This window comes from Artemia franciscana, chromosome 14 (assembly GCF_032884065.1).
Source record: "Artemia franciscana chromosome 14, ASM3288406v1, whole genome shotgun sequence".
Lineage (NCBI taxonomy): Eukaryota > Metazoa > Arthropoda > Branchiopoda > Anostraca > Artemiidae > Artemia > Artemia franciscana.
Window position 1 is genome coordinate 13,479,462 of NC_088876.1, and position 27,439 is coordinate 13,506,900.

At 35.9% G+C, this 27,439-nt stretch overlaps 2 protein-coding genes across 2 annotated transcripts in view; both read right to left on the reverse strand.

The window, feature by feature from the left end:
- Positions 1-1,846, reverse strand: part of LOC136035341 (ubiquitin carboxyl-terminal hydrolase isozyme L5-like) — a gene marked incomplete in the record, with an annotated part of 34,552 nt that extends 32,706 nt beyond the window's left edge. Inside the window, 1 exon segment of the mRNA XM_065717085.1 lies at positions 1,609-1,846. Within this exon segment, the coding sequence (XP_065573157.1) occupies positions 1,609-1,831 (223 nt within the window).
- A 1,090-nt stretch (positions 1,847-2,936) lies between these two features.
- Positions 2,937-25,577, reverse strand: LOC136035342 (coiled-coil domain-containing protein 124-B-like). Its single transcript, XM_065717086.1, has 3 exons — positions 25,377-25,577; positions 16,460-16,752; positions 2,937-3,212 (listed from the first exon to the last, which is right to left on the reverse strand). Exons 1-3 carry the CDS (start codon positions 25,533-25,535, stop codon positions 3,005-3,007), a joined length of 660 nt encoding a protein of 219 aa, XP_065573158.1. The 5' UTR covers positions 25,536-25,577; the 3' UTR covers positions 2,937-3,004.
- Positions 25,578-27,439: the final 1,862 nt, after the last annotated feature.

Here is a 27,439-nt window from a genome sequence, read left to right on the forward strand (position 1 = left end):
TCTTGTATATTAGTCCCATTGGTCAAAGGACTTGTGGCTTTTAAGTTCTATAATGGTCAGGAATTTTTTTTAAGGCTTATTTCTTGGTTTCTACTTGTTTTAAGGATTAGTGTCCCTCTGGCAGATGTGATTTAAGGTAATTTACATTCCTTATAAAGGCATAGACCAGAAACATTCCTGGAAATGAAGAGGAATTAGATACCAACTTTGGTAAAATTCTAGTTGATTGACTTCTTGTTATCTTGGAAAGGGTTTAGGTTAGCAAAATAAAACTTTCAGGGATGGGTCTACAGGCTAAAGTATGTCCTGGGAAGGTATTTTAAAGTACCCACCTCTACTCCTTCCCCCTCTTGAGGGCCCTGAAATTTGTCTACATGACCTATTGAAATTTTGACAAAACAACATTTTACCTTAATTTTCAGTTACTAGTTGCTTTTTCTCTGCCTTAGTTTTGAAAATGCAATTCCTTTTATTTGAGTAGAATTTTGAGCCATATCAATGTTTTTTTTTCAAAATTTAGGAAATGTATTTGCATATCTTTAAAACCTTATAAAATGAAATTGAGCAAAGTTATGATGCTGAAAACAATTTTATTGTACTTCAAATAAGCACAAAATCTATTTTGCAAGGTTTCACTTTTACAACACACATATTTTTAAAGGTCATAAAAGGTCAGGGCCCTCTAGAGAGAGAAGGAGCAGAGGTAGTTGCTTTAAAATACCTTACCAGGACATACTTTAGCCTGTAGACCCAGACCTGAAAGTTTCATTTTCCTAATCTAAACCCTTTCTGAGATAGCAAGAAGTCAATTAACTAGAATTTTACCCCAACTTCTATGTTTCTCTTCCTGAATTCATCTGCAGTCTCACTGAGATTTAGACAATTTGGGCATTGGAACATGCTGTTTTTGGCATCTGGCATCCTTCTGCCTACACAATGAACCCTTCATAAAATCTTATGTATAATTCTATACTTTTCTTTATTCTTTTTATTTGTTTTAAATTCCCCTTAGCTGTTTCATTTTACATTAGGGAAGAATTTTCAGTGGGATGGAAATAAGATGTAATGCTCTTGTTCTCAGTTGGTAAATGCAGCAGTTTTAACCAACTAAAAAATACATCCTTTGTTTTTAGGAGTCTGTAACTGATATAAAACTCTTGGTTTCAAGACAACAAAAAGCCTGCCATGCAGAAATTTCCCTTGAATCATAGCAAGCTTCATTTACAAGCCTACCTTTATTTTGCATGAACTCTATATTTTTGTGCACCTGTGCTTCATATCCTACCTTAGGCCTATATAATTTTGAAAAATCAATGGGGTAATTTTGGTGCAAGATACCTTTTATGAGCTGAACACTAGCCTATATAGAAAAAGAATCATTTCATTATGTTTCTCTACCCAACATTCCTTTCAAGTTTAATATGCGCAATGTGGGGGAGGGCTGTTTCCCCCATCTTGTAATAGAGATAAAGATTATTTACAAAAGTAGCCTAGGCCTATGTTCTTTTTTTTTCTTGTTGATAGCCTAGCCTATTCAAAAGCTAGAGTTGATGAGAGATAAATAATAGAAAAGAATACAAACTAGGCTTGATGATCATTGGTACATACCAAACTCCCTAATAAGCTCAGAGAATACCCCTGGGTCACTTTCTATAAGGCACCAATTTCCAGCTTCAGACATAATAGCAAGGCAAAAAGCTTCGGTTGCTTTCTTCTTCTTCGTGAAGGACAGCAAAATTAGCCAAATTTGTAGTGCTACCCAGAATTTGTTTGAATTTACGTTTTCAATCCAAAAATGGAATGAGTATGAGCATGTACCAAACAGTGACATCAGGGTCGTGCTAACAGTAAGTAAGACCCCAATAAAATGAGTTGCGCTACAATATGCGCATAAAAAAGATGGTGAACCTAAGCACATCAGATTCACTTGGTCAATCTTATAGAGGGGGCGTGTGCCACTGGACATTTAAAAAAAAATAAAATAAATATGATACTAGACCTAAGCAGTGGATGTCAAACTTGTATGCGTAAATTTTTACCAATCTATTCTGTCAAACTTGTATGCAAAAAATATTCCAATCTATTCTGTTAAGTACGGTAGACACGTCGGAACTTATTTGAAGTGAAATTGCGATATAAGGAATTGTACGTGAAGTGAAATAATTAGACCGAAAGTGAGATATGGTCCTCTGACTTCCAAATTTTAAGTGAAAAGGTAGGCACGTTTTAGCTCGTTCAAAGTGAAAACATAATGACTTTCCAACTGTATGACTAAAGGTACAAAGTCAAACCGGAGTCCCTCGAACCACCTATACATCCCAATATCAAATTTTTAACTCAATAAAATAAGCATGCTTTGCCTTATTTGAAGTGGAATGACATAAGAATTTTCTATCTCAGAGATGAGAGGGCAAAGTGCTGCTTTTTTGTGCCTCTAAGAAGACATCCCGTAACCACCTTTTCTCCAAAAATGTAAGGATTTGTTTTTTGACTGAACGACTTGAAATTTAAAAGAAAAACACCTTAGACAAGTTTAATATAAGGATACTGACTTGTAAAAATGTGCCTTTTCGTGTGAAAACGCAACAAATCAAACCTTGAAAAACTAAGAGAGCTCTAGCTTTAATTAAAAATATCTTAATTAAAATTAAATGAATAACAATAAATTATTTTTGTAGTATCTAAATGTTTTTGTATCTATCAATATTCAGCATCTACATCATACAATTATGTTTTGTCTCTTTTTACAAGCAATTTGGCATTTAACTTTAAAGACCTACGCAGTACCTTTGGATTTAAGTGAATCCATTGACTTCTCGTCCTCAACACATAGTTCCATTTACGAAATAGAAGCGCTGATATACTTACAATATAAATTCTTGGATTTCCCTTTTTTCGATTTGACAATGAACTAACAAGCAATCGACACTCTTAAGTAATTTCTTAACTTAATTATTATTCACAAAAGTTTCAGCAAGACATATAAACAGTCACTTTAATATTTTTATTTCTTATTTAGTGCAGCCACCCGTTGATTTAAAGGGTTTTCAGGGGAAGAGCGCCATTCCTTCTGAAGCATCTGTTTAATCTGAGATAACCTCATATTTGGGTTTTCTTGGCGAAGGGTCGGAAGACGTTTTTCTTCAAATGCAGTGAAAGCAGCTTTCATGCGCTTTTCAGGATGTTTATCTTCCTCGACTGCTGACGACACACTAAAAATGAAACATGCTTCAAAATAACGATTTTCGTATAATTTCAATGAATCTGTTGCGGCGTTTCAAAAAGAACCATCTGCTAACTCTTAGTAACTTTACCTTACTCTCATGAGAGTCTAGATGCTCTATCATGAGCTGACAGAGTTTTTAATTACAAATTAATAGGCCGTGATGAGAAAAATTTCAATCTCGCACAAAAAAAAATCATTGACATACATACATTAGTAGTGTTTAGACTAAGCTGTACAATTTATTAACTGAACATCCGACTTTTGATTTATGCAGATTATTCCGTATAGTCCTGAAAAAATCTCCTCGCATGAAATTTTATTTGCACAGAATTTCAACTAGCACAAAAAGAAAGAATTATCAGATAAATAAGAAAACGCTCGACATAGGGAAAACACGCTCTAGTCATAACTAAACTAAAAGATTTGTGACTTCATTTGACTTCCGTTATCAACACTACCAAATTGATTTTTAGCTTTACGAAATAATATTTGCGATTCAAGGAAACAATTTTTTTTTTCTTGTTCGTCTTTCCGAATCAATAAACACTTCAAGGACTGAAATTCCAACATAGCCAGGCAAGATTATAAACAAAACCACAAGAATAAAATCATTAGGGAGAAATAGAACCACTAAACTGGTTGTAAATCAATAAGTTCACCCGCAAAATTTTTGTTGGTATTCGGATTGAACAATTGCTTTACAGGAAGGGGGGGGGGTCTTTTCACAAATTAGCAATCAAAAGGCAAAAGGCACTCTTACAATCCCCGTTAGCTGGCTTTGTTTATTTGCTTAGATCACAAGCACATATGATTCTGGCCTTTTACGCGTTGTATTCCAACAAAATCTTTCTCCAAGAAGGGAAAACCAAAAAGTGACCCAAATTTAGCTCCTCGCTTGGGAGGTCTTAACGTAGAAAATAGTTAGATGACGTTAGAGTAATTTTTACCACTGTTTATCTCATAGAAATCTGCATGGGATGATATGTCACAAGACATTCATTCAGTTAGAAGCAATGAAAGTGCAATTTTACACAATAATTCAGAACAACATAAGATATTCTTAGATATGTTCATCTACATTCTACAATCATTCCATCTAAAATACTTTGGGGCTGACGAGTTCAAGAGTAGATATATTAATTGGCAGGGTTAGGTATAGGGAGAAACTGGTAACTCTATAAGTTTACATGATATTAAAGGCAACATACCAAGAGCGCTTGATTGACACGAGAAAAGGTTCTTGAGCAAGCCAAGTAAGATGTTTTCTAGAAAGTTATGGAGAGCCTAGGCTGAGTAATAACGGAAAGGATTAGGGCTAGAAAAAGGGGGGAGAGGTTTCAAACTAGGTATGGATTATTTTTAAAGAACTAGGAGGTCTAAAAATAATATTGTAATATATTCAAGTCCCCGTCTCTCTCTCTCTTTATGCTAGGATTAAGGAAGCATGGAAAGAGCAATTCAGAGGAATAGTATAGTGTTATATATTTTCTGTATTAACTATGACCCGTGAAGACTTTTAGTGATAATAAATATTACATCATAATATTACGAGACAGCAAACTTTATTGATTATGTTATTATAAACCAAAGACTGGTCGGATCAATACAAAATACTAGGGTATATAGGAGTACTGTTGTTGATGTTAAAAGTAAAGATCACCATCTAGCAAGCTGAAACTTCGGAAGGGTAACTACCGCCTGGAAAGGTATGATGTTGGTAGACTCCTGGATGAGAATTTGAGAGAAACTTTCCAGGAACAGTCGAATACTAAACTAGAGAGTTTAAGATATATCAATGTGGAGCATGTATGGAATACATAATAATGATAGATGGTAATAAGCTTACCTAAGCTATGGATGTCAGGTGATTGATTTTTCCAACGATAATTTCGACAGGACCTGTGCCTGTCATCATCAGGTTAAATTCATCATCAAAATATATGTATGGAATAATTTTAGGGAAACAACTCGTGAAATTGTTGATGGTGTCTTAGGGAAGAAAGTTATTAGCGCAGCTAAGAATATCAGAGAAAAAGCTTTATGTTTAATAGACAGGAGAAGGGGCTCGTACAAGAATTATCTGAGTGATCGATCATATGAAAACAAAAGGAATGTAAAGAAAGTGGAGAAAGCATTAAAATATGAACTAAGGAGGTGTGAAGTGGAGGCCATGGATAAAATTGCCGAGAATCTGGAATTGTCCCAGTTAAAGATAGGAACGGGGCCACGATTAGTGATAAGGAAAGAGTTAAAGAGAGATGGGCAGAACATTTTGAGAATGTGCTAAACTGAAATAGAGTTGCAGGAAAAGATATAGCGGAAAATGAAGAAGTCTGTCATACCTTGGATATGAAGGAAGATTTGTTTTGTGAGGAAGAATTAGCAATATTACTAAAAGGTTTAAAAAATAATAAAGCTCCAGGTGTTGATAGTGTGGTAAATGAGTTTCTTAAATATGGTGCCTCTGAGGTTAGAAATAAGTTACTGAAGATTATGAATACGATTTTTGAAAAGGGTAGTAGTACCTAGCAATTTTAGGAAAACCTTAACCCTTTGATGCCTGAATTATGAAAAAAGAATGGGAAAAATATTTCGGCTGTTTCCAGGTTTCGTTATGACCTATTCCACGACAGAAATGGCAAGAAAAAAAATGTATTGATAAAGATGATGAAATAAAAAAATGGTTCCCACAGGAACCATCCGGCAATCATGGCACAAAAACACTCTGATCGGCTACATAGTGTGGTAAGTCAGAAAACAATTCCTGTTGGGTGTGAAACACAAGGACACTTCACATTTTACGCATTTCACTTTGGAATGAGCTTGTACACATACTCTGCATCTCTGTTTGCTCTCTATCCAAGCCGGGAAGTGCCCCTGTCCATCGAGTCTTGTCGAATCTGGGGGGCGACAAGTATAATTTCTTTTTTTCTGAGAGTTGGTATCTGCGTCACTGAGAGGTCTACCTCTCTTTGGTGTTGCCAAAGATACACCAGGTAGAAGTGCACGTGCCGCATCTGTCTTGAACTGTAGCAGGTTTAGTGGTTTCTGCCCAGCAGCAAGACACCTGCGGTATAAGAGCCAGCCATTCACAACGGAGAGGTCAAACAAGAAGAAGAAGATCCTCAGGTACCATTTGCTCCGTGACCTGAACTCGATCCTGTAAAGTTCCAGCAACATGTCGGCAAGATCTACACCACCCATAAAGCGGTTGTACTCCTTCACACAATATGGTCGCTTGACATCGGCATACTCTTTTCGTTTACCATCCCACCGCCTACACGTATCTTCTGGGTCTATGGCGGCATAGGTCGAAATCAAGTGGACTGGCTTATTGTCATACCACTTCACCACAATGGAATTCGACTGCGTTTCCACTCGCCAGTCGTAAGAGCCTCTTCCTCGGGCTTTCAATTTGCTGTCGGATTCCAAAGCACAGCCTTTCAACCTGTTTGCCCTCACTGTGGCCAGCGTAAGTATGCCCTGATCACTTAGTGTTTGTGCCAAGTCTAACGAGGAGAACCAATTGTCAAAGAATAGCTTGTAATTTTTGTGCTTGAGTATTCCTCTTGCAAGCCGCAGGACAAAATTAGCTCCAACTCCCAGGTCACTGACATCAACCGACCCCTTACCCGTATACATTTCAAAGTGGTAAACGAAACCACTCTCTCCAGCCCTTGAGATGAAATTATAACCCCACTTATGCGGTTTCTTGGGATCGTACGGCTTCAAAAAAATCCTCTGTTTTGTCAGCACAATTTGCTCGTCTACTGCCTGGTGTTCTTCTGGGGGTATCTTCATAAAGTTATCTCTGATCATCTCTATCAGAGGACGAACTTTGTGGATCTTGTCGTGCCCAGGATCTCCTCGTGGTTTCTGGGTAAGATTGTCGTTGAAATGAAGATACTTTTTGATATGCTCGAATCTGTCACGCGACATGGCATCAGCTATTACAGGGTAGGGCGTTTTGTTTGACCAGTAACTGCGGTATGACGGCATTTTCACTATTCCTGTGAATGCAAGGATCCCTAAGAAGCATTCCACCTCGGCAGATGAAACTCCAAATTCTTTGGCATCTTTTTGAAGAGCGTAAATTTTCGTTTGGTCATGTATATGGTTGACCACGCCTTGGTCAAAAAACAGTCTGACAAATTCCAGGGGTGTCTTGCCACTCATTTCTTGGTCGACGACAAGATGATCCTTCCACGCAGCATCTGGCTGGACGAAATCCACTTTCTTCCAAGCAAGGTCCCGTCGTTTGTTTGGTCTCGAAGCAGCAGTGCCTGAGCTCGTGGCATTTTGTCTGGCGATCTCGACGTCATGGTCATCCTCACTGTTGTGGTCGTCAGCTTCAATTCGACTGCTTTCTATTTCTTCTTCAATCTCTTCTTCCTGCGGGTTATTATCAGGATCAGGAAGGAGAAAACTAGGATCAGATGGGTCCTCATCTTCTTCAGACAGATCTTCGAGGTCGGAGTTGTCTTCCGGGCAAAGAATAAAATTCAGAGCCTGTACTAATGACACGGGGCGTGTTTGAAGTCTTCGCTGGACAGCCGAATACTCATCTTCCACAGTTTTTGATGTACTTGGAGAAGGCTGGTCCATTTCTGCACTGTAAAAAATATATCTGGTAACAGTCTAGTAGGGGAGACCGGGGTTGACCCGGACACGGGGTTGATCTGGACAGTCAAGTATGGACACCTAGCGGTTTAGTAAAAATTCTCAAAAAATCACGAAAGGTGCACCATCTACTGCCCTATTATCAAGCCAGTTTGGATCTAGATACACGCAGCCATTTGTTTGTATTTTGCAAAAAGTGTTTTTTAAGGTAAGAATTTTTTTCAAGGGTCTCTGTTTGGAGTTTAATAGAGTGGACCAGGCTGCTGGATTTGCAATGACATTTTTTCAGGAGAAAAGTAGCTCACATAGAAAGAATCTAGAGCAGTTTATTGAGCGCCATCTATTTGATTTCTTTTCAAATTACTTTGACGTCGCACGAGGACACATGGGGTTGGGCCGGACACGGCGATTGGGGGTTGGTTCGGACATTTTTTTTATCTGTCCGAACCAACCCCGTCTCTAAAAGGTTGGTATTTAGGGTAGAAAGTACACGGATGAATGCTTGAAAATAAGTATTTCTACTAAGCAAGTACAGCAGTTCGCATTAGGAATATATTTTAGTGGTATACTAAGCGGTCTTTGAGTAAAATCTCAGCTCGTACCAACTCCGGTGAATGGTGTGTCATTTTAAAGCTTTTTTGTCATTTTATATAGCTGAAGTACTGTTTTTTACTTTTTATACTTTTATGCATATTTGAAAAAAAAAGAAGTCGAAATCTAATGGTTTAGTATGGTGTCCGAACCAATACTGGGGCCGTCCGATCCAACCCCGTGGGTAGGGGTTGTTTCGGACATTTCAAAAAAATGAAAAAAAATAAAAATCTTTTTTTCCTTTTTGTAGAAAAATCTGAAAAAAATCTCGAAGGTAGTCCTAACGGATACGCATTTTATGGTGAAGTCAGAACTGGAGAAAAGTTAATGGCTTAGAAGATATGCCGTTTCAAAAAATCGCGTCCGGGTCAACCCCGGTTTCCCCTACATTGTTGTTGACGACGGCAACTCCACCAGTTCTTGTCTAGATGGCTCTTCCGAGCGATAAAATTCGGAGCTATGCATGCCGGAGGGTTCCTTGAAGCCACAAAACATGGTCGAGCTCTCAAAATTTGATTCCAATGGTGTAAAGCAACTGTTTTCATGATATCTAGGCATCTCACACTGTATACGGCTTACTGTCTCATCTGGTCTCGCTACCGCCGGATGGTTCCCAGAGGAACCACGACGTTGGGGGTCGTTTCTATCCTCTAGTTTTCCAGCTATATGTGTGTATGATAGCTCATCTGAACAAACAAAACGTCCTCTTTCTAAAACTTTTAGAATGAAAACTCTAGCACAATAAACAATAAAGTTATTCACAAAAAAGTATTCTCACCTTTCAGGGAGAACAAGCAAGGCTAGAGGGCACAGGTTCAAACTTCATTACCTCACACAAGGGTGACAGATTACGGAATAAGAAAAATACAAACCTGTCTAGGTAGATCAGATTGAGATAATGGCAAATGGATTGACGTTAATAGGTCAAACGGTCAGGATTAAAATAAATTAAAAAGTTCATGGTTCCTGAGGGAACCTTCAGACATCAAAGGGTTAATAAAATCACCGTATAAGAAAAGTGATAAGAGCGAGTGTGGTAGCTATCGAAGCGTTAGTCTAGTCTCTCTAGATGGCAAACTACTTAGCACTTAGCAATATGATAATTTTTAGACTGAGGGATACTATTGACAAAATTATAAAAGAAGAACGGCGTGGTTTTAGAAAAGGTTGTTTTAGAAATGTCTCGACCAAATTTTCACTCTTAGGTTAATAATTGAGCATTGTTTGAGCTATCAAACACCTTTGGTCCTCAGTTTTATAGATTATGAGCAAGCGTTCGATTCTGTTGATGGAAGCGCTTTAGCGAAGGTCTTATCCTTATATGGTATACCAGAAAAATACATTAAAGTGAGTAGTCCTATGTACGAGAATAACACTGCTGCGGTTAAGGTAGGAAATGAGGTTAGCAGCTAGTTTTGTACTAAATCAAGGTATAAGCAGGGTTGTGTTCTATCCCCCTTTATATGGATCACTTGGTGGATTTAGTCTGAAGGAGTACAGGAAAGGCAATGGGAGGTCACGGAATAAAATAGGGAGGAAAAACTCTCCTGGACTTAGATTATGCTGATGATTTAAGCATCCTGGATGAAAGTGTGAGCAAAATGAATGAACTTTTAGAGGTTTAGCGAACTCAAGGTTCTAGAATAGGTTTCAACTTTAATGTTAAGAAGACTAAGTCACTAAGACTAGGAATAAGTGAAGATGAAAAGGTGACGTTGGGTAACAAAAATATTGATCAGGTGAACAGCTTCACTTACCTTGTTAGTATTATTAGTAGACACTGGGAGCGGTGAAGATCTTAAAAGTAGAATAGATAAGGCTCAGGGTGTTTTTTCACAGTTAAGAAAGTTTGGGAAGAATAGGAAGATAAATCTACAAACCAAGATTAGAATATTGGAAGCTACAGTGATGACAGTGGTATAATGTGGTTTTGAAGCATGAGCGCTCTCAAAAGCGGATGAAGATTTGCTATATGTTTTCCAGAGAAATTGCCTATGGATTGTTCTGGGTACCCGGCTGAGTGAACGTATTTCAAACAGTAGGCTGTACGAAAAGTGTGGTTCAATCACGCTTTCTAGGGCTATAATGAGAGAGAGGTTAAGATGGCTAGGGTACGTTCTGTGGATGAAGGATAACAGATTGCCGAAGATTGTCTTTTTCGGCCAACCGTCTAGGGCTAAACAGAAAGCAGCTCGTCCACAGTTGGGGTGAGAGGATGTCATAAAGAAAGATTTATAGGAAATGGAAACTTCCTGGGGATTTAAAGAAGGAGGCTTTCAATAGACTGGGATGAGAAGCGTGCGTAGCTGTGTTGGCATTAGGCGGCTTGGTGCTGCAGTAAGTTGTTAGTAGTAGTAGTAGTTTATACTTATTACTCTGCACGACAATATTCTACATTTTGCATATTAGGATTCAAAAATAAGGCAAATAAAGGAAAGAATTCATCTCAGTTCACTTATCCTATACTATATTTCACGATTAAACCAAAAAACAGGTATTTCACAGAAAAAATAAAATAAAAAATAAAATACACTATACAGAATAAAATAAAAACAGTTGAAATCACAAATTTAAAAGAAAACAGATAAACACTAATTAAAAATCAAGTCAATTTAGCGCTTCACATTTTTAGCACTACTTTTGGTTTTTATTTTGACCACTTTTTATATTGATTTTTTACCACTACAAAAAAATAAGAAGAAATGCAGCCACTAACAGCAAAAAGCTACAGAATGAGTTTTCCATGCAGTTAATATTTTTTTTTTAGCCAAGAAATAATAATCACTGAACTTAAATCAGAGGCAACGCTATAGCATTGTCTATAGTAAAGGCCATAAGGCTTTTTCCCCCTCCTCTGTGCCCTCTTTCCTCCAAATGCACTCGATCAAAATTTTGAGATGTCATTTTGCTCAAAATACTCCTAAGATCAGTTAACAAAACTGAAGACTCGACACAATCCCGGAATCCGGGGGCAAGTGCTAGTTAAGCTCCAGGGACATGTAAAGTTTTTATGGAAGGTTGATCGTATAAACTTTGTAGGAGGCTCATTTGATTGGACATTGAAAGTTAAAGTGCTCTTTTAAGAGTCAAAGGTGATCGGAAGGCAACTAGCCCCCCCCACGCCCTCTTTTCGCCAAATGTATCCAATCGAAATTTTGAGATAGTCATTTTAATCAAAACAGTCCAAAGGTCAGAAAAAAATTGCATCGACACAAGCCCCCAGAGCCCAGGGGCGAGTGTTGAAAGTCATGCTCCGAAGGCATATACGTATTTATGAGGGGGTCGTATAAACTGTGCAGGGGGCTCATTTGATTGAAAATTGAAAGTTCTAGTTCCCTTTGTGAGTCTTAAAAGTGACTGAATGGCAAATAACCCACAACCCACGCCCTCTTTTCCCCAAATGTATCCAACCGTAACTTTGAGACAGACATTTTGTTCAACATCGTCCACAGGTCATATAGCCATGTCTCTGGGGCTGGGAGACCCTCCCCCAGAGCCCAGGGGTGAGTATTGTAGAGTATTGTAAGTTATGTATCGTGGGCATGTAATATAGCGTTGCCTATAACAAAGACGATAAGGCTTCAATGTTTTATTATTATTCATCATTTTTTCTCAAAGGCACTTAATATGGAAGGGTGGCCGTATAAACGCCGGAGGGGGCTTGTTCGATTATAAATCGAAAGTTCTAGTACCATTTTTGAGAGTCAAAGGTGATCGAAGGGCAACTGGATCCTCCCCCAGGTCCTCCTTAGGGGAGGGCAACTAGTCCCTCGCCCAAATTTTGAGATAGTCATTTTGTTCAAGTTCAAAGATCAGACATAAATACCTCCAGAGTCGAAGAAACCCCACAGAGCCCAGGGGCAAGTGTTTTAAGCCATTCCATGGGGCTTATAGTGTTTATGGAAGGGGTGGTCATTTATACTTTTTAAGAGGCTCATTGGATTGGAGATTGAAATTTCTAGTTCCCTTTTTAAGAGTCAAAAGTGATCGGAGAGCAACTAGCCCAATCCCTGGCTTCTTTTTTCCAAATGTATCCAATCAAAATTTTGAGATAGCCATTTTGTTCAAAATAGTCCAAAGATCATATAAAAATTCTTCCGAGGTTGACACATTCTCACAGAGCCCGGGGGAAAGAATTGTAAGTTATATCGTAGTGCGCATAAAAGGTTTTATGGAAGGGGTGGCCGAATAAATTTTCACATTCACAGGGGGTCCACATTCACACACACTCAGACTCGCCTACAAGATCACTCACTCTTACACGCAGGTGGAAAAAGCGGTCGTATAAACTTCGGAGGGGGCTCATTCGATAGAAAATGGGAAGTTCTGGGATTTTTTTAGAGGTAAAAAGCCATCAGAGGACAACCAGCTCTTCCCTTCTCCCATGCCCTTTTTTGCTCAAATGCATCTGATCAAAAATTTTGAGAACGCTTTTTTGTTCAAAATAGTCCAAAAGCCAAATAGCTATAAATCAGGGAGTTGGAAAATCATCAACAGCCCCGGGACAAGGGTTACAAGTCACGCAAGTTGCTTAATGTTACTTTGACACTTTGTTTACTTTAATGTACTGATTTGCGGAACAACTTGGATAAACAGGGCAAGAATGTAAGAATGGAGCTCTTTACTTTTCATTGTAAAGCTTGTTTTGTGGAAAAAGTTTTTTTAATTAATTTCTGTAAGTTTTTTTTTCATATAATCTTTTTCACGGAATTTTTTTATGTCTTTTCAGGTTTTTCTATAAGAATCTATAGTATGGGTTGCTATTTGTATATTAGAAAAACTTTTCTAACAATTTTTAATCCTGACACAAACAGTATTTTAAATTTAATTTTATAGCTTCTGAAGTTGATCTGAAAAATAAAACTTAATATCATCCCCAAATGATTCTGCCTATACTCTTTGACAACCTGGATAGACTTACACTCTGTTCTATTTATTAAAATTGTAAGAGCAGAAGTAGTAATAGTAGTATCTCCAAAAGTTTCAACTTATTACCCCCAGTCGTTCTCGATATATTGCTGAGGTGTCTAAATGGCAACCATAAAAACAATACCTTTTGATTTATATTAAAGCAACACTTAGTTTTTAAGCATAATGGGCCAACTGCATAATTGTGGGGGGTTGAAAAACCTAATATCTCTAAAGACATAGTTGCTGGACCGTTCTACTATGCTGAGCCAAACAGTTGTCTTAAAAATTTTGACTAGATGCGTTTGGAAAATGAATGGGTTTGAGAGAAGGGCTGCTTGCCCTCCAGTCTCTATTTACTCTTAAAAAGGGCACCAGAACTTTTAATTTTGAATCGAATTGGCTCCTTTAAAAGTTTTCAATGATATTTCTAGCTATTATAGAGTGGTGCTGCCTATAATATTGCTTATATGCTCCTTTGAAAACCTGCATGCACAAGGTTTTTCGTTTAATTGAAACTTCTAAATGTTCCCTATAAGTTTCATCTTAATTCCTATAGAGTCATTACTTACAGTAACTGTAGTGGTAGATTAGAAGTATACATATAGTGCCTTCTGGCTAGGTCAAAGTCCCCCACAGCTTACCCTTAAAGGTCTAAATTAATAATATAAGTTGCACGTCAGATATTGCTTTGCCACCTTTTTGAAAGTCCACATGCTCGTAATTTCTTTTGATTTAGTTGAACATCCGCCTAAATATTCCTTAAAAGCTTCACCTTAATACCCTTAGCTTGCGCAGTAGCAATAGTTGTAGCGGCATTGGTAGCAGTATGCGCATAGGTCCTTCGATTTCTTCAACATCCCCTTCAACACACGCTGAAAGACTCAGTATAATACTTAGTTTTGATAGCAGTAGTAGTAACAGTAAAATCAATTGTAGTAGCTAAGCTTTATTGGCAGTAGTAGTAATAATGGTAACAGTAGCAGTAATATGAGTAGAAGCAACAGCATTACGATGCAAATATTTTCTTTTGGTTAGTTCAACATCCCTCACAACAAGTCCTGTTAGTTTCAACTTAACACCCCAAACTGTTCCTAAGATATTGCTGTTAAACCCTTTTGACAACTTGCATACAGATTGATTTAGTCATCTTCATCTATATCAGATTCAGTTCATCTTTCCCCCTCAGAATTTCTTGAAAATTTCACCTTCATACCCTTAGGCATAGTGGTAATAGTAGTGGCAGAATTAGTATTGATAATACTAGTAATAGTACTGAATAGCGGTAGCACTACTAGCAGCAGTAGTATTAGCCTATTGTCTTTGGTCAGTATAACATCACTCTCATCAAGTCCTGAAAGTTTCAACTTAATACAATTAGCCATTGCTATGACATTGCTGATGTGTCCCTTTGATAACCTCTTCAAATTCAAGCTCCATTTATTTCCATAAAATAACAATAACAAAAACAATATCCCAAAGGGCTCAATGGCCCGTTATTTGGGAAACAACATATAATGAATAAAGAATGATAAACCCATGGCATAAACATAGTAAACAACATCTGATATAAATCTATAAGGAAACGAAATCAACTCACCGGTAGTCCCACGAAACAGCGACCCTCACATCACCCGACAATAAAATACAATACAACAACGCCAACAAAACACCCCCCCCCCCAAAAAAAAGAAGGTTAAACCATAATTGCAAACAACTCTTGCTTGTCGTGTTTGCCTCAATTTCAATTGCATATTATATTTAAGTTTAACTCGTTTTAAGATTAATTTATATTAGTACATGTTGTATGTTTGTTTGCTATCATTGTTTATTCAATATCCGTTCGCTTTGGGTTTCATTTATTCTTTAATAGTAAAAGATTTTTGTCCGTTTTAAGCTTTATTCGCATACTCAATTTAAGCTTTACTCGTCTTAAGATTAGTTTATTCATTTATGTTAGTACCTGCTGTATGCTTGTTTGCTATCATTGTTTATTTAATTTCGGTTTGTTTTGGGTTTCATTTATTTTTTTTAATATATAATTTCTGGTCATTTTGAGTTTGATTATCATAGATTATTATTTGTGCTGATCTTAAGCTTAATATGGCGTTTACTTTTCTTTGAAGGACTTCTTTTTCGGGAAGTTTTTTTTTTTAATTAATCTATCTAATAGAACCACAAAGATACCTACATATTTGTGAAAATTGTGAAAGTTTTTACTGTCCAAGACAATGAAGTTGTCATGAATCAATGATGAATAATATGATCAACTGAAAAACCTAGAAATATCTATTGAAACTTGAGCCTTCACATAAAGTACACGTCCCCTCCCTCATGAGTTTGTTCGCTAATCAGCAAAAGAAAAGCGAATCTATACCAAAACTTTGTAAATTACCATGGAATAATTGATTTACAACAAAAGCACACCAGTACATTACATTTTTCCAAAGCATCAATCTAAGTTGGTAAAACAACTCGGAAAATAGGCTACGCCCTTCACTTATTACTTTGACTAGTGGTCTTTAAGAGCTAGACAGCTATATAGCCTACCTAGAAAGTATTGGAGGTGGGTAAAAATTTGAAAAAAAAGACGAATTTTACAGAAAATATAAAAGTTTCCAAGAAGAGCCATAGAATTCTTGAGCACAGAAGTTCTCCCATCTCAAAGGTAATCGCCTGGATTAGAATGATTAAGCCCCTTCATTCCACTCTATTAGAGGTGGTCTATCTAATTCCAATGTCCATTTTCTCCAAATATTTATGAATTTAAGCTCTTTGAAGCATTGATTGCCTTAAATACCCATGAAAATAAGGAAGCACAAAAACGATCCTACCAAAATATATCTATTTTTGATAATCAGACAAATTTCAAATACATTACTTGCAGTAAAGCACAAGCTAAATGTTACCATAAAAAGCAAGATTTTTAGGGGCCATTGCCCTCTGTTTATTAAGTTCCAGTTTCACAAGGAGCAGATGGCAAAAATATCTGAATCAGAAAATACGCTTTCCAAGGGGTTTTTTGCTTTTACCAAAACAGCGGAATGTCTTGACTTCCCCACTAACCACTTAAGGATGGACCCATATCAACCAATATAATAGCAACTGACATACCTTAAAATTGAAATTGCTTCTGTTATGCTTCTAGCTTCCAACCCTTCAACTGCTAGTCTGTTTACGTTTTCTTCAAGAGGTTCGGTTACATGAGTGACTGGTTTTTGTTTCTCAGATTTACCTCTTGCTGCTGCCTCGCGTTTTTCCATTTCTTCTTGAATAATTGCTTGTGTCATCTTGTTGGTCACTTTTCCCTTTACTTCTCTAATTAAAGTTTCTTGTTCTGCAGATTCAAGGGCCTTCCGTTCATTTTTAGCTGCTAAAGCTTGCTGTCGTTTCAGTTCTTGTTCTTCCTATAAATACAGTTTAATATTTAGCAGCTTATTGTTCCAAGATTACATAGTATTTAACCAAAATTTCACAGAAGAAAGTGCACACGCAATTTACATTCCATTTGGAGCTGAAAAGAAATTAATAAGACCAGAACTTTCTGGAAATAAAAATAGCGAATTAGTTGTGTTAACTTGCTAAAAAGTCACCAGCCAGTGTTAGAGGGTACATAATTAGGTTAATATGCATCTTTTTGATAAACTGTGTTTTATTAGACTAATAAAACTGTAATAGAGCCATCTTTATTAATATTTACATTGAAACTACATCTTAAAGATTTGAACAGATTTTTGATAGCAAACACGTGATCTTTTACTGTTGAAGTGAAAAGGATGATGGGTTTCTTCTTCAATTCCATAGCTGAGACTATTTTAGGGATTTCTGTTATTTCAGGAGGACTTCTGAAGTACTTTTTGCGTTTCGGCTTTCTAATAAATGTCTGAAAAACCTCATTGGGCTGGGAATCAGTTTTAGGGTTTGGGGACTCTGAAACTGTTATCACAGTTTGTTCTAGCTGACATCACTAGAGATTGGAGATACAGCAATGGCATTGGCAGCTATGAGGATATCACCTTCTGAATACCAATTTGAAAATTGACCCCTTCTCTGAGGGGGCCAAAAGAGCTAGGATACATACAGTTAAGGAAAAGAAGATTACAAACAAATTCTACCGACAAAAAAATTGAAGGGAAAATCAATAATATATTTCGCCCAGAAAATGATAATAAAGGCTTAATTTCAATCACAAGAATGAAAAGGATATCAATAACATAAGTTTTTCCAAACATACGGGTTGCGGTTGCAAAACCAGAAACAAAGCACTTTAAAAATTTGAATATCTTTGTAAAAATGTATATTTTATTTTAAATTTGTTTTTGTTAAATACGAAAGCACGTAGAAAGCAACAAAAATAAAACATGTCCTTATGGCCCATAAAGACTCCTTCCCTCCTTTGGCACCTAACCACCACCCAGTTGAGCATCTAAACAAGAAGTATATGACCATGTTTGAAGGTGTAACAAGACAGATCTCTGATCTGACACAGATAGTAGCATCACTTTGCAAACTAGTCTCAGAGATACTCCCAGTTGGTCCTTGAAAATGCTGCCCTCAGCCCGACCAACATTAAAGAAAACCTAAACAGAGTTAAATCAAGCCCTACAACCAGTAATTCCTCTCCATAAACCAGCAGCCCTGGCAAAATTGAAAGAGAACGTAAAGGAAAGGAGGCTATACATAGCCCAGAAGGTAGTAGAAATAGCCAAAGAGACCCGGGTTAGCTCCCTCACACACCAATGTCTAGCTCCCTTCCAGAGCTCCAATTAAATGCCCAGGGATTCAACCAAACCAAAAGAATAGAATTCCAAAAAATTCAACACTATTTCAGTAAAAAATGGCCCCACTCCCCAACTGCAACACATGTGGAGCATATGAAGACATACTTCACATCATCTTTAACTGTAAAAATATGAAAAAGAAAGGGAAGTACTAACAATTTGCTGTGAGAAGGCATTTATTGCATTCTGTTCTGGGACACCACACGTCTCCTCCTTGGGCTAGGCGACTAAGCACAAACCTTTAGGTAGATTTGTTAAGACTACTGGTTTGGTTCATTCCCTATAAGTTTTTTTTTTTATCCCACCTATTTAACAGTTGATTTAAGAGTTATCCTAATTATCAATTAAGATTTGTTTTATCTGGTTAAATTTTAATATTTGGTTGTATGAGATGGGTTTTAATGTGTAAAATTGCATTATTCATTATAATTGTGTTATATATGTATTTTAATTGCTGTTTGACAAGCATAGATGCAGTATTTTGATTCCTGTTTTTCAACGCAGGCAGTTGCTGCAGGCGAATAGCCCCCTCCACTAGCAAGTCAAGTGATAATGTTCTGGTTCAGTGAATACTGACTGAAGTGACACCCAAGCAAGCTAGTGACTATAGAAGGCACAGAACAACAGAGTGATATAAACACATTTGACCTACTGGTTGGACTCATCAAACCCCAAACAATAACACAACAACAAGCACGTAAATGTGACAAATTCCTGATGTAATAACATAAGCTACTACAGCGTTAAAGAAAAATGCAGTTTTTTGTAAAAAAAAAAATATTTAATTTTTTTTTAATTACAAATAATTCTTATGCACATTAATTTCCTTTAAAATGACCCATTAAACAACATTTGACCATACTGGTCGAACTCATCAAACCCCAAACAACAACACAACAACAAGCACGTAGATGTGACAAATTCCTGATGGTAATAACATAAGCTACTACAGCGTTAAAGAAAAATGCAGTTTTTTGTAAAAAAAAATTATTTAATTTTTTTAATTACAAATAATTCTTATGCACATCAATTTCTTTTAAAATGGCCCATTAAACAACTCTCTATAATGTTCCAGAGCCAAGCTATCTGAGGAGGAAAAAAAAGATCTGACCCTGTTTTTAGGAGTTATGGGTTATTTTAGTTTTTTACTATGCGGTGTGATTGTCTCTTACTAGGTTGCCAGCTACTGCTGCAACCCAGGATATGGAAAGAAAAAAGATGCTGTATATGCAGAATGTCCTGGTTGCAGCCACTTTTCTTGATTTTCAAGCCAATAAATTTTTGTTCTTTACTGTAATGAGACTGACTTGACTGACACCATTTATCAATATCAATCCTTTATGTAATTAGTTGGAATAGCTATTAATTGCAATAACTTTTTTGATCTTCTTATGCAAGATGATGTTGTCTGTCCATATAAATAGATTGTCTGTCCATATAAATAGATTGGCAGGTTTACCAACTCTTGAACATGCAACATAATAATTTTCCATGGGATAACAATCCAGATTCAGATCTATACCGCATTTTTCTAACGATTGCCCTTGAGCTTTGTTGATGGTGATTGCTAATCGAACATACAGCAATATCTCTACAGCCATGATACAGACGAATCTTACAAAATCCACATTTATAGTGAACATAATTCTATAACATAATTCACCAATCTCTGAAGTTGTTTTTCATACTTAACATTTTACTTAGTACAGGCTGGAGTTTGTTCTTTATTACAATTATGACAAACTATATTGATCCTTTATGTAAGATTTGTTTTAAAAGTTTTTTTTTAATTACAAAAGCATGCAAAGATGACAAATTCCTGATGTTAATAACATAAGCTACTACAGAGCTATAGAAAAATATAGTTTTTCATAAAAAATTTGCTATACTTTAAAAATATTTTTCTTGTTACAAAATCTTTTCAACCCCATCAATTTCCTTTAAAATGAGCCATTAAACAACTCTCTATGATGTTCAAATGCCAAGCTATCTGAGGAGGCAAAGAAAAAAGATGCCATGTATGCAGAATATTGTGGTTGCAGCCACTTTTCTTGATTTTCAAGCCAATATATTTTCCTTGTTATTGAAGCCAATATATTTTCTTTGTTATTCAAGTTAAAGGATGATAAGTTTCCAATATAGGGGTTTTGGGTATTAATAGTGTATTTTTTTTTAAACCTGATTCCGTTTTTAGGAGTTATGGGTTATTATATTTCTTAGTGTTGGACGTGATTGTCTCTTACTAGGTTGCTAGCTACTGCTGCAACCCAGATTTTGGATATTTTTCAAAATCCTGGTAAAATATTTGTAAAATGTTTCTCAGTTTACACAGATCAGCCTGCATTTTTGCCATGTTCTTCGACTTCTGAAAGTAATTTTTAACTTTGTCTTTATGTATTCTTTGGTACAGCCTTACAAACGCTTTTATTTTTTCATTATTGCTTTTGTCACTGCAGTATCTACCTATTAATCTGGCAGCAACTTTTTGCTTATGTTTGTTTTGACAATCTTCATCACTAAATGCTCCTTGATCTTTCGTTTAACTCCTTCAATTATTGTTTCTCTATAATCTTCATCATTGTGATAACCCTTCTTGATCTTTTGTTTGGCTCTCTCAATTTTTACTTCTTGATACCCCTGGTCTGTTAAACATCATTGCTTTGTTTTCATGAAGCTATACTTATTTTTGTGTAGCACAGTTTTCTTACAGTTAATATCCAGATTGCTTGGCCCTGATATTTTTCTTGGTTTTTCTTTCTTTTACTTTGTTCTCCTGAAACCATAATATTTTCAAATCAGTTAGCACTTGAAATTAAGGGAACGGTTTTTTCCTGTAAGCTTCACTAACTCAGAGGCTTAATATGTATTTTCTCTCTCATTCTCAAAGACTTAATGCACATGTTCTCTCTTTGGAGAAAAAGAAGTGGCAGCTTCCAAGAAACACTTCTTGCAACATGATTTTTCAATGGGAATTTATGCAATTCCAATTCCAAATCAATAATAGACTCAAGAGTTATTGAAGATTAACAAAAACTTATATAAACAATCTTTTAATTTGACTTCTTTTTCTGGCATTCAATATCATTACATCTTTATAACCTATATGGCATCATTATATCTATTTGGCATAATATCTTCTGGCAGAAGATGTTGGATTTTAGAATTTTAATCTTTTCCAATTTGAATTTCTGACTGTTAGAATCTGTCTTTCCTAGCTTTGCTTTGGTGATTACTTTCAACGTGCTTTCTGTTAATTTACTTATTAAAACTGCAAAGGATTTTAATTGTCTTCTTATTTTAGGTGATTGAGCAAGGTAAAAAACACCTTCCTATCATTTTCTTTAATTTTTTTTTAAACATTTTTATAGAAAAACAAGTTAAATCTCTTGTACTATCAGAGAAAAAAATTATTAATTTTTCTAAATAATTGCTTTAATACCTATAATTTTAATTTACCAATCTAAGCTCTGTTGTCTCTTGTCTTTGCTGCCTGAGCCTAGTTGAGTATTCACATAACTGGCCAAAAAAGATGATATTGACAAAGTTAAAGAAGAATATATTATTGTTGGACCAATGAAGCTTTCTGGAGCTGGTCCCTTCACTGTATCATCACTCCTAATTTGGAATGTCATCAGTACAAGAAGCACACTAAGGCCTGCAAGTGATCAAAAGTTTGCATTCTCAACTCTCTCTGATGCTAATTGAAATTGCTATTTTTACCCCTTGTTTGAAGTTTAGTTTCACACTTATAATTAATACTTGAAAAAATACTGTTCTCAGATGCTCCTAGGGTGAAACCAACACTTTCAGAGTTACTCCATAGTAAGCAGAAAGCTTATATTCCACTGTGGTACACACAAACTATTAGCAAGACCTTTTGTTTAGTATGGTTTTTCTGTACATTGAGACCCTCTATAGTAAAGTAGATTTTGTTGTTTTACTATGGTAGTTGTTAACCTTGCCCTTAGAGTGGGTGTGGGTATAGTCCTAAGGTGATTAGAACTTGGGTAGCATTTCCTTAAGGACAGCCAGACTAATTATCTGAAGCATACCTATTGAGAATTGACAAGAAGCTTAAACAACATTATATATAGAGGTTTGGTATAATATGATAACTTCTATTAGCTCAACACAAAACAGTACAAGGTCTGGCTACACATAAGCCGCCAGGACTATTTGCCCCACAGAGTAAACAAATACAATAATGTCATTACAACCTCAAGACATTAAGACACTTACAATATTCCAAAGTATTTCTAAATAAACAGATCAGAGGTACCCTTGCAATTAAGACAGAAAAGTCACTTAATCCCATGTATCTTTAATACCTCAGGTCAACCACATCATTCTGGACCATGGATGTTCATAAGAAAGGAAGTGGTTATTTGTAAATATCCTTGAATGCCAACATTCAAGGATAGTTTTCCGAGATCTGTGGTATTTTTAATGGTTCAATTTCACTTCTTATTCTAGTAAAGTGGTATTTACAAAACCCATGATTTTATTTTGCATCATTAATACTTTATTTCATTTTGAATTAACTTCTGCTTAATTGGACAGGTTACCACATTTCTATCATGTCTTAGAGTGACATACAGTGTAGGTAGATCTGTGGACACTAATCTCATCCAAAAATAAGAATTAGTGACTACACTGCTTGATAAGGGTTTTCCTGTTGACATGATTCTTCTTGATCTGTCCAAAGCATTTGACAAAGTTTGTCATGAATTCCTCATAATCAAATTGAGGGCTGCAGGTGTCAATGAAGGTGTTGTACAGTGGATTATGGGCTTCCTTTCTGAAAGATCACAGAGTGTCAGAGTTTTTTATTCACAAGGAACTCCTCATTTCTCTTCTCCCACAACTGTATTAAGTGGCGTGCCCTGAGGACTATTCCTGGACCAACACTTTTCAATTTTTATGTTAATAATCTACCCACCTTTCTTTCAAATCTTATTACCTTTTACACTGATGACTCAAAACTACAGTCTAGGAAGATGGGCTAACATGTGGCTTCTAAATTTCAATGTTGACAAAAGCTATGTAATCCATTTTGGCAAACACAACAAGCATCATAAGTATTTCCTTCAAGACAACTTCCTTTCTGCTGTTTCCAATAAAAGATGTCTTGGGGTTATTATAGATCACTGATTAAAGTTTAACAGCCATGCTAAGTCTGTTTCATCTTCTGCAAATAAAACCCTTGGTATCATAAAAAGGACCATCTCCAGCTGACACCCTAGAGTTCTTATGAAGTTATACAAGGCACTTGTATGTCCATGCCTGGAGGTTGGAATGTCATTGGCAGTCCCTTTCTTGAAAAAGATAAGAAGTTGCTTGAGGATGTCCAGTGTTGTGCCACTAAGATGGTTAGCAGCATGAATAAATTTCCATACAAAGAAAGACTATGTTGTTTGAAGCTGCCAACACTGACATACCAAAGGAAAAGGGGTGACATCATTTTAACCAGAAAAATCCTCTCTAAAAACACTCCTCCTGGTCTCTTTGCACAGCCCTTGCATTCTGGTACTAGAGGACATTCATTGAAGCTCTCCATTCAGCATTCCACGAGTAGACATAGAAGCCACTTCTTCAGCCAAAGAATCATCACTATGTGGAACCAGCTCTCTGAAGAAACAGTTTCTGCTACTTCAACTGACATGTTCAAGTCCCACCTTGATAGGGAATGGCTATGCCAAGAGTTCCTTTACAATTGGGAAGCTGCAAAGTCCTCCACAAGAGTCTAATCTAACAGCCACAATCTACACCAAAAAATTCTTTTTTTCATGGAGCATAACAAGGATGGATAATCCTTATATTGCTTTACACTGTGATTTAAGGTAAGGAGTTTACCCTATGTATTTGCATATTAGGAGGGGGGTAAAGCAGCCTATAATTGAACTATAGTTAAAATGTGGGTAAAATTCTAGTTAATTGACTTCTTGCTATCTCAGAAAGAGTTTAGGTTAGGAAAATGAAACTTTCAGGGATGAATCTACAGACTAAAGTATGTCCCAGGAAGGTATTTTGAAGCAACAACCTCTACTCCTTCTCCCTCTACAGGGCCCTGACTTTTGATGACCTTTAAAAATATGTGTGTTATAAAAGTGAAACCTTGCAAAATAGATCTTCTACTTAATTGAAGTACAACAAAATTGTTATCAGCTTCATAACTTTGCTCAATTCCATTTTATAAGGTTTTAAAGATATGCAAATACATTTCCTAAATTTTGAAAAAAAAACATTGATATGGCTCAAAATTCTACTCAAATAACAGGAATTGCATTTTCAGAACTAAAGGCAGAGAAAAAGCAACTAGTAACTGAAAACTAGAAACTAGTCCAAATTTCAATAGGTATAGACCTGCCATGTAGGCAAATTTCAGGGCCCTCTAGAGGGAGAAAGAGTGGAGGTGGGTACTTTAAAATTCCTTCCTGGGACATACTTTAGCCTGTAGGCCCATCCCTGAAAGTTTCATTTTCCTAACCTAAACCCTTCCCAAGATAGCAAGAAGTCAATTAACTAGAATTTTACCAAAATGTGTTTAATGCAATTATTCTACATATTATGATGTAAGAATAGTTTTCTTAACAGGTTTCTTCCTCAATTGTCCTAATTCTAGGTGTATACCTTTTTTCAGTTTGATTGTCTATATTACCAAAGACAATGAAGGCCTATGGAATCATCAGGGGTTGTAGATGAATTGTCATGGCTGCAACTCTAACAATAAGAACATAGAATTAGTAATCTAAAAAACAAAATACTCTTTTTGTTCTAGCATGTCTCCTTCTGGAAAGCCACTATTTCATAACATTACCAACAGGCTAGGCCTATCTCTCAATTGAATCCAAGGAGCTTAACAGAAAATGGAAGGCAGGAAGAAAAAATCACACTATTCAATAGACATCAAGGATAGCCTACATAATTTAGGCTTTATATTTGTCCATTGACAAAGGGGGGATAATGAGGGTTGAAGTTTAAATATATGTATACAGGAGTTATAAAAATAAGTATTTTAAAATATTTCAATGCAGTTCCTTAAATATTATAGTTTTCTATTCTTGACAGTGGGAACAGTTTAGATGTTGGAAGAATATTTTCCCTGGATTGTAGTCTGTCAATCCTATTCAGTCAAAATCCAACCAGCTGTTAATCCTGACAATTAAATTCATCATACGTAAGGTTAGGTACTGTTTTAATACTTGAGTTCTTACCCTACAGAACAATGCAGTGAGAAATAAATAGCCTACTTTTCTCTGTTGCTTTTTAGCAACATTTCTATCCTCGTCTTTCCAATACGCTTCCTCCTCAGCTGCTTTTTTCTTCTCATTAGCAGCAGTTGCTGCAGCCACCTTTCTTGCTCTGGCTTCAACTGCTTTTGTGTTTTCACCACTGAATTTCTTGGGCATGTTACTTTTGTTTCAAATTTGACGCTTAGAATTTTAGTGCTTCCTACGTTCGGTTCTTAAAGGGCTAAAATTACCCAAATTTGCGCACTACACAACGATTTTCGGTGCTACATTAAAAAAATTTGCGCGTGACGCGGCTTGCACGACATCTTTACATGCTTTCCCACACTGACTATATATGCCATACGATAAAACAAAAAAGAACAAAGAAAAATAATTAGAAAATAAAATCAAAAGGGTGATTTTTAGTCACTGAATAGAACAAAAAGATAAAGTAGATGTTTCGGCTAAGACCTCCGACGTGCAATCTTCTTTGCAAAGGAAGAAAAGAAAGAAAAGATTGACTTTTAAAAGTTACCCACCGAGAAATAGCAATGAGTGAAGTCAGGTCATTTTGTTCTTTCTGTTTGGGTAACTTCAAAAGGTTAGTCTTTTTCCTTTTGCACCGAGGTGTGTTTGGCGGAAAGTCTCCTCTTTTGTTTTTTTGCTTCTTAATTATTTTTTTCTTCCTTCTTGGCTGGTTTACCGTAAGGAAACCTAAACTGTATGTGACATTTCACGGGATAATGTCGATCTTTCTGTAGGAAAAAAGAGTATAATAGAATTATGTGAATAGCCTACTTATATAACCTAACCAAGTTTTTCTGTTTCTGATTTTACTGAGCTAGGGATTATATATATATTTATTTTTCACCCACACGATAAATAAAGTAAATATGGCGGATTACGAGTAAATAAAAAAACACAAAGATAAAAAAAATACACACAAAATCAACGAAAGAAATGGATAAGACGGTGGTGAGGGAATAGGCACGCATAAGCTGTACTGGAGAGTTTTCAGTGTAGAATATCCAACTTTAAAGTTATATCAGGAACTAAAAATTTATTAACTTGAATCCAGTTTTTTGTCCAAGGTGGAAGGTACAGAAGAAATTTGCAAAATTTGAAATAATTTATCCGGATTCTTTCTAAAAGGAGGAAAAGACCTGAAATATAAAACCTTCAGGAAAAAGACCTGAATATAAAAACATTCCTAGACATCTTGCTTGATAAAAATCATTTAATTCAAGCATTATAGTGATTAGATCGAAGAAAACTCTCCAAGCGTCTCGGAATCTTTAGAAAGGCGAAACTTGTTCTTTTCGGATTAACGCTTGGAATTCATTTCTACAGTCTACTCAGTCTTACGTTTCAAATTTTCCTGTTATGTAGACGTCAACTTCCGTAATTTTAATCATGGCAATATAAGATTAAAGACATATAATTTGGCTCTCAAGTCGCAAAATATTTTAGTGGAGTAAGCACGCGGAAACTTTAGCATATTTGTATGCGGACGGAGTAAATAGTCTTTTTTTTCTTATTATTTTATTATCTGATGAAATTTTATAAATTATTTTACACGTTTTAGACAAAAAACCTCCTATATACTCTACGTATATTTCCATAGATACTGAAATTGAAACGGATATTCATTTACTTTTTCCTATAGCTGTCTACCTTTTCCTAATACAGTTTTTATATTTATCATTAATAAATATGCATAAAAATAGTTTATTTGTTGATCGGATATAAACGAGGTAAACTTCCACAAGATTGGCTCTTCACTACCTTAGAAGGTAGTGCAGTAATGAGAAAGAAACTTTCAGGTAGGAACTCGGAGATTAAATTATTAAGAGGGAAATTGTTTCTAGTCCTTGTGGCACCTACTTTTCTATTTCCAAACGTGTAAAATTGCACAAACCTATATCTGTAACGACTCAATCTGTAAGATCCAATCTGTGGATATATAAATATATATATATATATATATATATATATATATATATATATATATATATATATATATATATATATATATATATATATATATATATATATATATAAAACCATGGTTTGTTTATTTT